The 16,525-nt window shown below is 39.9% G+C and overlaps 3 protein-coding genes across 3 annotated transcripts; 1 reads left to right on the top strand and 2 right to left on the bottom strand.

Moving 5' to 3' along the window:
• The first annotated feature begins 659 nt into the window (after positions 1-659).
• On the top strand, positions 660-4,020 carry LOC134659650 (uncharacterized). The gene is made up of 6 exons (XM_063515326.1): positions 660-710; positions 862-1,133; positions 1,761-1,964; positions 2,075-2,264; positions 3,189-3,290; positions 3,583-4,020. Exons 1-6 carry the CDS (start codon positions 660-662, stop codon positions 4,015-4,017), a joined length of 1,254 nt encoding a protein of 417 aa, XP_063371396.1. The 3' UTR covers positions 4,018-4,020.
• A 4,209-nt stretch (positions 4,021-8,229) lies between these two features.
• LOC134659615 (uncharacterized) lies at positions 8,230-9,288 on the bottom strand. Its single transcript, XM_063515294.1, has 2 exons — positions 8,991-9,288; positions 8,230-8,669 (listed from the first exon to the last, which is right to left on the bottom strand). The coding sequence occupies exons 1-2, from the start codon at positions 9,211-9,213 to the stop codon at positions 8,230-8,232; spliced, it is 663 nt and encodes a 220-aa protein (XP_063371364.1). The 5' UTR covers positions 9,214-9,288.
• Positions 9,289-14,784: 5,496 nt separating this feature from the next.
• On the bottom strand, positions 14,785-16,309 carry LOC134659614 (uncharacterized). The gene is made up of 2 exons (XM_063515293.1): positions 16,078-16,309; positions 14,785-15,304 (listed from the first exon to the last, which is right to left on the bottom strand). Exons 1-2 carry the CDS (start codon positions 16,247-16,249, stop codon positions 14,793-14,795), a joined length of 684 nt encoding a protein of 227 aa, XP_063371363.1. The 5' UTR covers positions 16,250-16,309; the 3' UTR covers positions 14,785-14,792.
• Between the last annotated feature and the right edge of the window lie 216 nt (positions 16,310-16,525).

A 16,525-nucleotide genomic window follows, 5' to 3' on the forward strand; every position in this document is an offset into this window, starting at 1 on the left:
ACTAATAAAAGTAAATAAATAGGTACTAAGAAAAAGTGACCAGGGCCTCCAGTGCAAATTAAAATATTCTCTGAAAATAATTTAATTTGTTCTAATACTTCTATTCTAATAATATCAGATCAATGACATCGAGATGTTGGATGGCTGAACGTACTTGACCGATTTCGCATATTATATCGATCGCGACCTTCTTCTTTAGCTGACATTGAAATTAAAATACCTAGTAGAAATATTTCGCGTAATCATCAGCGTAACGCATAATAGTGGGTGGGGCGGCTAACGACTAAACATTACCTGTGAAAAGGAAGATATTTATATAATTTTAAGATCGAATTTTTTGTAACAATTCATTTAATTTACTGCTATGCTTTATTAAGTTAATTGTTATAATTAACTGTACAAAACATAACTTATATTTTGCATGTTTGCATTGGTAAAACATGGGTAATACCATCCTGTAGCCGCCCGTACGTCAAACCTTGCCAAGCAAAATGAAATTTTATTTTGTCAACACAAAGTTCAAATTAGAATGGAACAGGAAGACCTTTTTATAGGCGGCTAGAGAATATCCGTGCCAAGTGTGTTCCAGTACGTACTTACAACACTGAGAGTTATACCTGCCTCACTTTTGCTACGCTCCCAGCCGCCTTACGAGCGAAATGGCTACATTCTCTCAAACAAGAACGCTCAATCCGGACCAACGCGTACAAGTATTGACGTTTCGCCGAGTAAACGTATCGATATCTATATACTTGTTACCAAAATGGCGTCTCGGTAAGTATTTACTAGGAAAAAAGCACAACTAATACCTGTTACAAATACCATACCTAGTGTTTTGATACTTTCTGAAGATTTCAATAGTTTTCATGTGTTGAAGTTATTTGTTTTCAACTTTTTAGTGATGGAGACGCCAGGCTTCGTAAAACAAGTGTCGCCTGGAATTATTTTACTCTTGTGGACGATGAAAAGCGAATCGCAGCTTGCAATACTTGCGACTCTCATATGTCGTTCCGATCTTCTATTTCCAATTTGATGAAACATTTGAAAAGAAAACATGGGGATATTGAAACCTTGGAAACGAAGATGTTTGATGACAAGGATACGGACTCGGAAGGAGATGAGGCAAATAAAGTGTAAGTTTCGCATTGTTTACATTGTTATAACCTAAAAATATATTGACAAACAAACAATTTCTGTAGTTTGTACCAAAACAAGTCGGCAAAGTGCCCTTTAACGAAATAAACAGTTTTTAGGTATCTTTTTGTAACTATCAATGGTCGTTTTTTACAAGTTTTTATTTAACTTGTATGCATGTTCGGGCCGAATCTTGCAAGCTAAATTAGACCCACTGCCCATTCCCAAAGCTTTCATCTAAAAGGAACTATACTTTTAAAAACTTATTTACTATGTGTAATTTCATTTAACCACAATTTCACCTATATCAACTAGGTACAGAAAAATATATCCTTACCATTCCAACCCACCGTCATGAAGTAGGGTATTTTCCTACTAGTCAAATCAGTTACTTATTTAGAACTCAAAATGATTTGCTAATATGGAATTTATGTGAAAAATTACATTGTGACGTCACTCACGGTCAACTCTCCTACTTTTTATATTTCTATCTAGAACTTGTGTTTAAAAATAACTCCTATCTGTGTTTTCCTAATAATTATCTGGTGCGTTTATTTCATGCATGGTGTAAAATAATACATTTTAAATACAGTATAACACCCTATTTTACCCACGTCATATTTTAGCAACCCGGAAGACGACAAGCTCCAATGCGGCCCCATTCAGGAGCACTTCGAAATAACGAATGCCGACAAGAAGATAGCCACATGCTCGGTATGCCAAGTGCCGCTGTCGTACAAGAGCTCCGCGACAGTCCTGCTGAAGCATCTACGGAGGAAGCATAACATTGATGTTGGGGACGTGGAGCTGTCGGACGATGAGGAGAAAAAGTCAGTATACAATACAATACAAATAGGGTCATAGACTCGTTTTTTATATATATATATATATATATATATATATATATATATATACTAAAAAAGAAAGTTTTCTGTCACAGGCCAGACTCGCCCTCTCCAAACCTGCGCTCCGTCATCTGGCCATACTTCCGCATCACGGACCCGGCGTGCAAGGCGGCGCGCTGTCTGGTCTGTCGGAAGCTGCTCTCATACAATACTGGCACTTCTAACTTGAGGAAACATCTCATGAGGAAGCATCCTTTGATAAATCTACCCGGACCAGGAGAAGAGGTGAGATAATAGATAAGTACATGATTTTAAGCTTCATCATCATCATTTTTCAGTCGCCCACTGCTGAGCATAGGCCACTCTCCGTGTATGCCACTTGTCCCGGTCCTGTGCTAGTCTCAAAGTGCCCCGCGATACTTTGAACGTCATCCACCCAAGGAGCCAACGGACGCCAGGCGCTTCTTTCGTCCGTAAGCGGCCACCAATCCGTCAACATTTTGGTCCACCTGCCAACACTCTGCCTAGCAACATGTCCCGCCCAACAAAAGCGAGCTTAAGCAAGCTTAAGCTTGGCAATGACGTCACCCAGCGTCGGATCTCGACATTCCTAATTCGGTTTTGCAGTTTAATGCCGAGGATGGTGCGCTCCATGGCTCTTTGTGCTACTCGTATTTTATGCACAGTCTCCTTACATTTTAAGCTTAATATTTACATAATTTATTTCACATAACAACACTTGTGAGAATGTGACATCCACACATTGGTTATCCAAATTTAAGTGCCATTAATTCCTCTAAAAAAACTTATTTTATGTACCTACTAAACTTTTTTTTCCTCATCTGAAAAAAACTAGGTACTGTTAATTATTTCCTCTGTCTTGTGCCTGTTGTTTTGAAATACATATTTCCGTAATGCCGATGCAGTGTGGGAAGTATTCGCAATCATTTTCAGTTGTTCCCAGTGGTAACAGTTAGTGGTAACAGATGGGAATAACCCAGATATGTATTAAAACAAAAAAGAATTTATTGCGAAGCGAAATGAAATTCATAACAAAGCAAATCATACAGAAAGCTCGTCCACCTCAGGCTTCGTCAAATTAAAATGCATTTTGTCACATATGTCATCCGCAACACGCATCGTCAAATTATAAAGGAAATTGGTCATTATTGGTCATATGTATTTGTTCACAAAAACTATTTGTTTTAGAGAAAAACCATAATTCTGTCATCCGGCGACCAACTGTACGAGTATGAGGTAGAAGCGGGCGAGGGTGACAACAAGGGAGACGATAATGATGACAACGATCACGTGAGTTTCACCCCTGTACCACTGTTTCAATTGTACCTACTGGTAACCATGGTAACTCCAGGTTTAACAGGTCAACCCCGGGTTAGTGGAATGGTGCAAGTGGCACTTACACAGTTAAACAATAAAATATGGGGCATTATCTATGAAAAGGGACCTTATTGTCGATGGCGCTTACGCCACGCAGCGTCGCGCGCCATTGTATTTATAGCGGAGCATCGTTAATAATGGCGTAAGCTCCATCGACAATAAGGTCCCTTTTCATCGATAACGTCACATGATTATTTCCTTTCAGAGCGAACCGGTAGCAATCGACGAAGTATTTCTAGACGAGTTCAACGGAAGCATTAACCGAATGCAATCCGACAAAAAGTACAAATCGAAGAAAAAGAAACATAAAGATAAAAAACCAATCATTCTAGAACACTCCGACAGCGACGACGAAGTTATATTAAAAAAGCCAAAAAAAGAAGACAGTATAGATATATTCGGGAAATATATAGCGTCGCTACTAAAGGAACTGCCGAAGCAGACTTCGAATCGATTGCAGAAAGAGTTTGTGAAGCAAATAATGAATGCTCAGTTTGAGTGTCAGAACGGATGCTCAGACTCAGTTGAGCAACAGAGTCAATACTCAATAACGATAGCGGACGCGGGAGCGTCTGTGCCTGAGGATGTGAGGTTTGAAGTTATCACGACCAAACCTGAGTCTAATAAAATAAATGATTAAATTTATATGCGTTTTTCTTTACCACATAATCATAATATGATAATAATATATCGTTTATTGCACCATGGTAAAGAGTTCTTACAAAAAATACAAAGTATAAGTGTCTCATGGACCCCAGAAGGGTGTTGCAAATATTTCCTTAAGCTATTAACTGTCAACAAACTAAACAAAATTACTTATCACAATGAATCACAGACTTGTCATTTTCGCGCTCGCGCTTGACAGACAGCTGAAGTGTGCGAAAGGGAAGCCATCACGTATATGAACATCGCATGAGTGCGAAAGAGTCAGACTACAAATGAGAAAATGTGACCATTTTTGAGTTTGACGACGGCCGCGGACGGCCAAGAGCGTATCACCGTAATTTTCAATTTGAAAAATATACACAAATTCGGAAGAAAACTATTTGATAAAGAAATACATTGTAGATAGTGTCTTGTAGTGTACCGGATTTCAGTGTCACGGGGCCAAATAAACCTAGCAAATACTTATTTCAGAGGAATAATGATATTCCGAGCGAAATTTTCTTAACGATATTTTGTCAAATTAACAGCATAAAAAGTGTAAGAAGCCGGTTTATACTGTTGATTATAAGTTTTTCTTCCTGTGTGTGCTAATATTTTATCATATTACTCAATAATTTAAAATATTTTGTGTAAAAACATAAACTGTTACTTTACACTAGGGCTTGACAAAATGTTCAGATGACAGTATCGATAACTTTTCGGTATATTAATAGCTATGTAATCATTTCTTCACAAGACATAATTAAGATATTAACCTTTATAACCGACTTCAAATAATAACGATTGTTATACCTTTTTGAAGGTGCAGATGTTTAGCAATAAATTTAAACTTCACTTTCCAACACAGTAAGAGTTAGACTAAGATAAGGCTGTAACGATTTTGATAGCACACGCAGTGCAGGTGTTATTTTATACATCATAATGTCGTAGAATTTTAACGTTTAAAATAACACATTTGAAAAAGTAGTCGATAAAGCAATCAAACACCGACAGATTATTAATATGTTGTAACATGACATCACTATTTTTGATCTCACATAGACAATTTACGCACACACTTGCATTTCATTTTTGGTCGCACTTTTGAAGATTGACAGTTGTTCTTGTCTATTCTAATTCTATGCAATGAATAGTCCATCTAAGCTGTGTAAAGATAAGATATTGACAGAACGAAGTGTGGTAGAGTGATATTTATGACATGGCCACACTTTGTATGCAAAGTTATCGTGGTCCGATTATCGGCCGCGTTTTTCTTGCCGTCGGGAAAAGGTGAGAATAAAAATACCAGTTGTTACCACTGGTAACAACCTGGTGGTAACAGCTGGGAATAACCCCTATTTATTTTATAAGAAGTATTATAGTTAGTCAAACCAAATTGTCAGCAAATAATAACAAAAAAAAACTATATACTCATGCTTTTGGGTGCTAGTACTAGTGTAAGACAAAGATAGTATGATTCTCTCTGTCTGTGTTTGAAATGAGACAATCCCTTGACAAACTATACTTTCTCAGTCAATTGACAAACTATAGGTACTTTCTCATTCTAGCTTGAGTACGGCGACAGCTGTTATCTCCATACAATCTTAGGGTAGGTATGCGCGCACGAGCAACTTTGTCGCCGCGACTTTGTGTTTTGTCTCTGTCGCACTTGACTTCGACACTTGAGTGCGACAGAGACAAAACACAAAGTCGCGGCGACAAAGTTGCTCGTGCGCGCATAGGGTTAGAGTCGGGCCAAGATAACTTTGCATCGCATTTTCACAATGTCATCATTAATGTCAAATTTTTATGAAAATATAATGTTTATAACGACACCACCTCACTTTGTCATATTCAAATCGGTTGTAAAGTTAGCCAGACGGACTCTAAAAGTCGTAACACATTCGCACCGCACCCATACGTGAGAGCGAGAAAGAGATAACTTTTTCTCGCTCCCACTTATGGGTGCGGTGCGGTAACGTGTTACGGCTTTTAATCCTCTAAATACAGAATAATGCCGGCTACACACGTAACTATAAATCGTAGCGATTAAACTGTGCAGTCCGACTGTGCAGATAAATCGAACGTTCCTAGTGCCTCCACACGCCTCCGATATCGGCGTCGATCGTCAGTTCTCCGCAGAAGCTCACGCAAGAAACATGTTATCCATGTCATGAAAGTTAATATGGTAGTTAAGTTTTCTTAAATTTTCTAATGTTCCGCGCAACTTTCTTATTTTTTTTTCTGTTATAAGAAACTTCTCCTGACAATAACTAACATATAGACAGTAAAGCAAATCTATTCAGTAGAAAAAGGCGCGAAATTCAAATTTTCTATGAGACGAAGTCCCTTTGCGCCTACATTTTTCAAATTTGCCGCCTTTTTCTACTGACAAGATCTGCTTGACCAATTTTAAGACAAAAAGAATTAGCGAAATTGGTCCAGCCGTTCACGCGTGATGCCGTGACCAAGAGAAATATGGATTCATTTTTATATTTTTCATTATTTACTTGAGGAACGAACGTGCGCACACAAGCAAGCTACATGAAGTACTGCCGAAATGACCGATCGCCATCCACACGCAACGATAAAACTGTGCAAACGCATCGACAACGATTTTTCTAATATAATTTGCAACTGCCACCGATCAACGATTTATCGTACGATTTGTCATACACACGGTTCGATTTATCTGCACAGTCGGACTGTACAGTTTTATCGCAACGATTTATCGTTACGTATGTGGCCAGCATAAGCAACGCAAAATATGTATTGTAATGATATGACAGCTGTCACCGTACCCAAGCTATATGAAAAAATAGGCTGTGACAGACGGACATACATACGCACGAGTAATTATAATAGCCAATTTAGACTCGCGCGAGCCACGAGACGAGACGCGAGTCCACCGCTTACACTCGCGTTCGGCTTGTCATTCGGTTATAAACCTTATGCCGTGCCGTTAGTGTTTAAATTATATTAGCTCGACGAGCTTGCGAGCCACGAGACGAGCCGCGAGCCCACCGCTTACACTCGCGGCTCGTCTCGTGGCTCGTGCGAGAGTCTAAACCGGCTATAAAGTTTCCGTCACACAGGCGCGTTTTCCGGGCGGGGCGTGAGCGTTTTATATGTAAAAGCGGCGCGCCCCGCCCGGAAAACGCGCCTGTGCTTCTGTGTGACGAAACCTTAAGGGTTCCGTTTTTTCCTTTTGAGGTACGGAACCCTAAAACTAATAAAGCAGCAGTCTGATCGGTTAGGAACAAATGAGACAGATAGACACCAAATCAATGTTTTTTATTACAAAACTTTAAGAAAAATGCTCATGTCAGATTATCCTAAATATGTAGTTTTCTAGTTTTGTATTACCCCGGCTACCTTGGAGGATATAATCAAACGGAGACGCCATGTCTGTAATTTTCTGTACAAAACAGTCTGCCGATTTTTGCGGGGGAGGGGAACGTCAAATGTATGCGTAACGTAAAAATAGCCATGTCAGATAAACGTCAGTCCATACATTGTGTATGACCGTTGGCTGCCTAATTTCGACAGAGGGGAAAGCCTGTTAATGGCTACTCCGTTTAGTTGTATCCTCCAAGCCGGTTACACACGTTAACTATAGATCGTAGCGATTAATCTGTGCAGTCCGATTTGCGCAGTTTTATCTACCGTGTGTATGACAAATCGTTACGATAATCGACAACGATTTGTCATAGAGTCTGTGCGGAAAGAGAAGAGTCGTGGAATGTATTGCTATTGGGCCCCGTACATTCCACGACTCTTCTCTTTCCGCACAGACACTACACATGGTAGATAAAACTGCGCAAATCGCACTGCACAGATTAATCGCTACGATTTATTAGTCGATTTAGACTCGCGCGAGCCACGAGACGAGCCGCAAGCCGAGCCACGAGACGAGAGTGTAAGCGGTGGGCTCGCGGCTCGTCTCGTGGCTCGCAAGCTCGTCGAACTAATATAATTTAAACACTAACGGCACGGCATAAGGTTTATAACCGAATGACAAGCCGAACGCGAGTGTAAATGGTGGACTCGCGTCTCGTGGCTCGCGCGAGAGTTTAAACCGGCTATATAGTTACGTGTGTAGTAGGCATAAGGTAGTCGCCGTACGTGCGTTAAGGACGCATCTATAAGTTAGAGCGAGAAAGAGATGTTTTGACCGGACCAAGCTCGCGGCAGTCTGTTGTGGCTCTTAATCTGAATGCTGCGCGTCTTTTATCACTTGCAAAAGATCTATCTTCGCTTGTATCCGCGAATACTCCGGTATTTTATTAAACTCTTTGACCAAAGACAAGAAGAACAATCTGTCTTCTTCTTCGTCTGCCACATTTCTTTCCCGCTCCTGGGTTTTTTCTTTTTTATTAGAGCCAGTCTCTAAAGGGTCGATATGTTTTTTTCTTTTTAATAACCTAACAACTGACAGAGGGTCGTCTTCATTGTCATGTGTAACCTCGTTTTTAAAGTCGGCAACGTTAAAAACGGTATTGCCAGATACCGTTTCTGCTAAGAATAGCAGGTTGTCATAGTGCGCGTAATGATTTTTTTTCTTATCGTCGCAGCCTTTGGTTTTTGCTTTGTGCACTTTGACGAAGCAGTCGCGTACGTTTCTCCATTTTTTCCGAAGATGCACGCCTGTAAGAAAATAAATCATTATTAAGGTTAACACGTTCTGTGGTTTTTCTCTGATTTTTATTTGTCCGTATCCGAATGCATTTTTTTTATTTGAAAATTTTATTCTTGAAAAAAAAAGCTTGTTAAATAAAATAAGAGACTAAATGTCATTATGGTCAGCTGCAGTCTGGCTATAGAAAACTGGAAAGCTCATTTAAGTAGAAATGTACCTAATATAAAATTACAGTTGGTAATCAAACTACATCGGTAATTGGAAAGCCACAAATGCCGCAATGTATCGCAAATCGCATGAGACGGTGACGTTTAGAGGCCATTACATACCTAGTTGTTTCCTCTCCGCTCTCGACAGTTCCTGGTCCCCTCCATACATGTCCACCAGCTCATTCCACGCCTGCAACCTCAGCTCCCTATCGTTGTACTCCACGCATTTCGTGTTCCAAATTGCCGGCCGGTTCTGCACCTCCATGATAAAACCTTCTGTGTCAAAATCCATTTCGCCGAGAGTAAAAAAGTTCTTGCGCTTCGATTTTAATTTAGAAGTCATGTAAAACTTGTGTCAGTTGCAAATTTAAAAATGTTGACACACCATTTAATAACGTTGTGTTAACGTTACACATAAACGTTATCAACGCGTTAATAACTTAATACAGGCGTTACGGACTGGCTAAATGATGGAAAATACAATAATTTCACTACTTAACCACTAGATGAGCAATTAAATAACGTCAACGAACGGTATCGTTACGTTACTAATATGTAACTGGTACTGTTATCGTTTAGTTTTCTTTGTCCGCCGTTCCGCTGCGTCCGACGGTGACACTCGCGTCCGCGACCGGTAACGTCCCAATGTTCCAATTTTGAGAGTACACACACAGTTAAGGGTTACTGGCTAAGTAGGAGCAGCGAATTCAGTCATCGATCAAATGCCGCAATGTATCGCAAATTGACTGCGATTATCAGTGATGCGTTTGTAACACAGTAGCGGGCGAAGGTCACGCACTGCAAGCGTCGTCGGTTAGTACGTAGCAGGTACTTCTCTAGAACCACTGTCCGGATTTTACCACGCGTCGCTGTGGCTTAGTACATATATTGTTACGGGATATATTTTTGATCGCTGCCCGGATGACGCAGCGCAGATCCGTCGTCGGCGGCGGGCAGCGGGGTACTAAAGAAACTAAATCGAGAGCGCGAGCGAGAGCAGCGGGCGGCCGCGCGTTTTACCGCAGTAGGCGGGCGTAACGTAACCGCAAGCCTATACAGGGTGAAAAACTACTACTACTTAATGGGATTAGCCGGTCGAAGTATTTTACAAATAGCGCCCGCATAGGTTTTACCGTTACCTACGAAGTGTCAGGCCCACAAATTGTATTTTTTTTTAATGTTTTTTTTGCTCTTAAAGCCAAATTTCATTGAACAAAACTAGAGACAGCTAAAATCCATGCTGGCGCCATCTATGAAAATTTTGACTGCAGTTGCCAATCGCCAATCCCATTGAGAAACAGCTCAACATTGTAATTTTAAGATCATCATCATCTTCCTCGCGTTGTCCCGGCATTTTGCCACGGCTCATGGGAGCCTGGGGTCCGCTTGGCAACTAATCCCAGTAATTGGCGTGGGCACTAGTTTTTACGAAAGCGACTGCCATCTGACCTTCCAACCCAGAGGGTAAACTAGGCCCGTTTAGGGATTAGTCCGGTTTCCTCACGATGTTTTCCTTCACCGAAAAGCGACTGGTAAATATCAAATGATATTTCGTACATAAGTTCCGAAAAACTCATTGGTACGAGCCGGGGTTCGAACCCGCGACCTCCGGATTGCAAGTCGCACGCTCTTACCGCTAGGCCACCAGCGCTTTGTAATTTTAAGATAATTTTTAATTTATAAAGAGTTTAAAATAGTACCTAATAGAAATTTATGTTACATTGTTGATCCATAATTAATATAATTATCCATAATAGAGTGGTGCCTTCCTTTCCTGCCAACCACCCCAACACAGGCAATTCGTTGCTTACCTAGCGGCTCCATTCCCTAATAAAACATGGCCATGTGTATTTTAAAGAAATAAAGAAATTTGTATTGTATTTGTATATATAATTACTGATTTCACGTACCTAAGCTAATTTTACGGTTTAACTCACGTACGTACAAAATACTTGAGTAGGTATAAATTCGATTATTTTAGTACTAATTAGTCTAATTACATCCTTAAAACTTAATACCATATTAAGATCGAAAGACACTTATTGTGAAACGTGAAAGTTTGTGTGTCACCTTGTCTTGTCAGTCACGGCTAAACCATTTGTGATGTAGTTCGCCAGGCAGAAGTGGTGCAAATTATCAACTCTGCGGATCGACTTGAGACTTTATTTTTATTCTTACACGGTATAAGGTACATACTTATGACTTTTTATTACAGGCTTTTATTTAACTTGCCCTGTTACTGTTTAGTTAGTAAGTATATGTAAGTTTGTTAGTTATTTATTGTGGGTCAAATGTGACCCACTTTCCGATTTCAGATTGAGCTGAGAATTTGCATATATTATGTATGTAATGTATGTATGCTGTGCTGTAAGTCGGGTGACAATGCAATATACAAGGTGTCCCAAGAAGTAGTGATATACTGAAGCTGGGAGGTAGAGGACCTAATAGAGGGCTATCTGAATCACCCCCATGTATGTTCCACGATTTTTCGTATTTTCAGAGTTATGATTTTTTTTAATTTTTCATCTATCGCCGAGTACGATGAGATTTTTATTTATGGTGACGTGAATTATTGCGGTAAATGCTTGATTTTTTTTGTGTGCAAAGCTGATAGATAGGCCAATTCAGTATGGTAACATTTACTAACGTTAGATCTTTGAATGGAATAAAAAAAAAATTTAATGCCAAGAAAGATAAAATTACCCAGTATGTTCACAACTTCAAGGGCGCTTAAAAAAATAAAACATTCAACTACAGTCCGCGAGAAAAGCTTGTACCAAAATAGTTATTTTCGATACAAGTGCGAAAAAGAGGAAATTCGAAACGAGTGGCGATAAATTAAAACACGACCGAAGGGAGTGTTTTAAATCGACACGAGTTGCGAATTACCTATTCGCACGTGTATCGCACAACGTTTTACAGTACATATGGTACTTTAAAGTTTCGACTTCGACATACGCACGAAAAGTGCTATTTTACGCACTAGTGCGGAAAAGTAGCCCCATATGTACTGTAAATGACATTTTTGCCAAAAACTTATTCTTAACACATTTATAACACGCGACAAAACGCGATTTGTGCAAGAGAGAGAGGGCTTAGCCATCAACTCTCACGTACGCTACAAATAGCAGAAACAAAAGATTATCGGGCGATCCTCTGGCGATCCTCTGGCCTGTTTATTGTCTTTATATATGTATCGATCGAGGTACATATTAACTCAGATTTTTTTTTCTTTACACAGACGAGTCAGACGCGCAAGATGACGTATGGAGCTTCTTCGAACGCGCGGGCGGCGAGGCGCGCTGTGCTGTCTGCCGCGCCATGGTCCCCATATCCGCGCTGCGCAGCCATCTGAGGAATAATCACCCTAAGCTAGTTGACATTGTGGTGAGTTTCGAACAACCATACAGAGTGTGTGGCGAGGCGGTGTACTGCGCTATGGTACCCATATCACACTAAGCTCGTTGATAAAGTGAGTTGGTAGGTAGCTCTTATCACTACATAGTATAACAAAGTCGCTTCCCGCTGTCTGTCCCTATGTATGCTTAGATCTTTAAAACTACGCAACGGATTTTGATGTGGTTTTTAGGGTTCCGTACCTCAAAAAGAAAAAACGGAACCTTAATAGGATCACTCGTGCGTCTGTCTGTCTGTCTGTCCATCCGTCTGTCACAGCCTATTTTCTCCGAAACTACTGGACCAATTAAGTTGAAATTTGGCACACATATGTAAGTTTATGACCCAAAGATGGACATGTAACGTAAACAAATGAATTTTAAACATGGAGGCCATTTTTGGGTGGTAAATGAGAAAATAGAAAATAAAGTTAATTAAATAAATTCGCAACTCGTGTCAATTTAAAACACTCCCTTCGGTCGTGTTTCAATTTATCGCCACTCGTTGCAAATATCCTACTTTTCGCACTTGTATCGTAATGTACTAGGTATTTTACTCTATCCTCCCCAACCCCAATTAAGTTTTGACTTTTTGTCAATTTGATAGAGTTAAATTTAAGCTAGCAAAATTTGATACCTACCCGGTACCCGGTCATCAGAAGGCAATATTTTAAACTGACTTTAAAAAGGAGGGTGGCTTTCCCCAAAAAACGTCCTCATTATGTGTTTCTAACATTTCGTTTGTCATACAGGAATCAGAGGAGGAGACAGCGACGAACAACGCTCAAGAAGACGTCTACACCGAAGTTGTATACCTTGAGCACGAGGAGAGCCCTAAAAGAGCTCCAAAACCCGCCGAAAAACCAAGCAAACCAAAACAATACATAGAAAGACGCACCAAAAAGCGGAGAATAAGTTCTTCCTCCGATGACGAACCACTAAAATACAAGAAAAAAAGTAACGACGATGAAATCGAGCAATTTGGGAAATACATAACATGTCTACTGAGAAAAATTCCTCAAGATACTAGCATGGAATTACAGATGGAAATTGTGAGTTTGATAATGAAAAAACAGTTGGAGCGAAGGAGAAACGAAACGTCAGTTTCGGCAAGGGAAAGCAAGATGGCGGCCGTCGAAACTGCCGATGGTGGGTGTCAAACCGCGTTTGAGATTAAGATAAGAGATGAGAAGAGTTTAAGCAATGGATATTCGTATAGTATTGAGAAAATTGTGAACGATGAAACGGTGGCAGAGTAACGTATAAAAACTATAAATTAATATAAGTTAATACAAAGTATTAATGAGCCAAGACTTTTTAACATATCTTTGTATGTATTTATTTTTATTAGAATTAAATGTTCTGCCAAAAAATTTTTTTCTTAAGATCATATTTTTAAAGTTTTTAACCTACTTAGGATTTTTCACCTCAGCAGCTCGAACAAGGGTACTTTGCTACTTAAAAACAGTGAGCAAAATCGCATTTTGCTCACTGAGTGAGACAAAATGAGCAATTTTTAAGTAGCAAAGTACCCTTGTTCGAGCTGCTGAGGTGAAAATTTAATTGTTGGTATATCTTAAGAAAACATGAGTGAATAGAGGTAAGTGATGAAGAAGGAATACATTTTTCGGGTTCTCTAATATGTTCTCACTGCTGAGGTGAAAAATGTTGTGTACTACACGAGATCAAAGTTATTTACATCTCGTGCGCTTTTGAGTCCCTTACTACGCTCAAGATTCTAAATTATAGAATCTTTCGCTTGCACGGGACTCAAAATAAGCACTCGAAGAAATATCAAACTTTGATCTCTTGTTGTACAAATAACTATTTTTTAATTCTGATGACCGCTGGATGAATGGCTAGAGGAAAAAAAAACATCCTGTTTATAAGAGCATCCATCTCTATGTTGTTATTTTATTTAGTCCATACATTATTGGAAACAAGTAGTTATATTTTAATTATTTCCTTGAGACGGCTGAGTAGAATAAATAAATTCAAGCGATCCACAGTTAGCCACACTAGTCGCTCGCACCACAAATCATAATACACTTACACGTGGGGTCATTTTGAGTTCTAATCACTTCTATCGTTATTCCAGTTCGTTAGTCCGGAACAGGGATGTTGCGGATGCAGATTTTTTGACATCCGCGGATGCGGATGCGGATGTCAAGATTAGGTACTTAGAAAACGTTAAATATTACATTTTTAGTATTTTTTTTATTAAAAAACGAAACGTTTAGTATTTGAGCAAGAATATAGGTGCGTTATATTTAATAATATAAGTTATAAACTTCGCCGACTTTTCTGGATCTAGACGATTTCGTTATAGGTAATGACGAAATTACCTAGCACTTACGCCGCCGCTAAGACGTTCCTGTACCGGCATGTTCGACATCCGCATAAGCTCCGCATCGATTTTATGCGGATGCGGATGCAGATGCGGATGTTGAAAATAATGCGGAAGTTCCGCGGTTGCGGATGCGGATGTTCGCAACATCCCTGGTCCGGAATCAAGAGGTTTTTTACTTCAATAGTATTGAGGATCAGTCCCATGCCCTGTCCAATCCGCAAACTGTGCGTCCTTGATCACTTTCAAAATATCTATTTTAGCTTGTATCCGCAAATGGTCCGGTATCTTACGAAACTCTTTCACCAAAGACAAGAAAAACAACTGTTCTTCGTCTTCCGTATTAATATCGCTATCTCTGTCTTGCGTTCTCTCTCTCTTATTATTAGACGTCCCAGATTCGCCGTCCGAGAAAGGATCAACAAGAATTTCAATTTTCTTCTTTTTATATACCCGATTGACAGCTGCCAGTGGGTCGTCGTCATCGTTATGTATAACTTCGTTTTTTATTTCGGCAACGTTAATAACGTTATTTGAGTCTTTGCTAGATGCGACGTCGGCTAAAAACATGAGGTGGTCGTAGAACGCGTATTGCGTTACTTTTTTCTTGTCGCTGCCAGGCTTGGTTCTTGCTTTGTGGGTTTTAACGAAGCAGTCTCGTATGTTCCTCCATTTTTTCTGAAGATGCACGCCTGCAGGAAAAGAAACTTATTTAGCAAAGGTAACGTGAAGGTAAGGTAAAGTAGCCGACGTAGCCCTGACAGCCGCTAAGCTTAAATGGGACTGGGCCGGACACATCTGCCGTATGCCAAACGACTTGTGGGCCAAGGAAACTACTGAATGGACACCGAACATAGTGCGGCGTAGCGGCACAGGCCTCGAAGGAGATGGTGGCACGATCTTGACGTCTTTCGGGAAGATTGGCCTAATATTGCCCTAGAACGAGACGCATGGAAGAAAGAGAGGGAGGCCTTTGCCCAGCAGTGGGACACAACAGGCTAACAAATAAATAAATAAATAAAATAACGTGACAATGGGCGGAATTAGGGGGACAGCTAAAGGTTTCCAGAGGTTCGTCATAAAAGGAACGGGTCTCTATTGTTTCCCAAAAAGTATTGTTTGCCCGCATTTTCGTGCTTAATTGCCACCAGCATGGAATAAAAATATGCCCGTATCGGGATTCAAACCCAAGACTTCGTCAGCAGAGTTAGTATTAAAATTAGGGATCCGAACCGGTTTTTTGCAATAACTTCGATATATAACCATTTTTTTCGAATTATTTTATAGGTACTAGAAATGTAGGGTTCAGTTGTATCTTTAGGTAACGACTTCGTATTATTAGATTGCCCAATTAGAAATGAAATTTATAAGTAATTAGCAAAGAACGAAAAAATTACGTTTTCGTTCCCATACAAAAAAATACCGATATCCGATCCCTGATTGAAATACCGTATTTTCTACTTACAAACTCTTTTCCTCTCCTCCCTCGTCAGGGCCTCATCCGCAGCGTACTGGTCCACCAACTCGTTCCACGCCTGCAACTTCAGTTCCCTGTCCACATAGTCTGGGCATTTAGAGTTCCAGATCGTAGGCCGGTTCCTTATCTCGTTTATAAACTTTTCCGTGTCGAAATCCATCGCTTTAATCAACAGCTTGCCCTAAATAAGTCCATAAGTCCTGTCTCACGATTTCAAGGCTTTTTGTAATGTTACAAAACTAAAACGTTACAAATTAGTGAAATGGCTGCGTGCGACACACAATCCGTAAACGTTATCAGGTACGTTACGAAAATACCTTATCTATCGGCCAGTATGCAAGTTTTGCTCTTGTCAACATGTAATACATGTATACATATTTTAGAGCACTGTCCACGTGAATATTTTTGACACAAACATAATGAATGACATAAATCA

Source organism: Cydia amplana, chromosome 25 (genome assembly GCF_948474715.1).
Source record: "Cydia amplana chromosome 25, ilCydAmpl1.1, whole genome shotgun sequence".
NCBI classification, from domain to species: Eukaryota; Metazoa; Arthropoda; class Insecta; order Lepidoptera; family Tortricidae; genus Cydia; species Cydia amplana.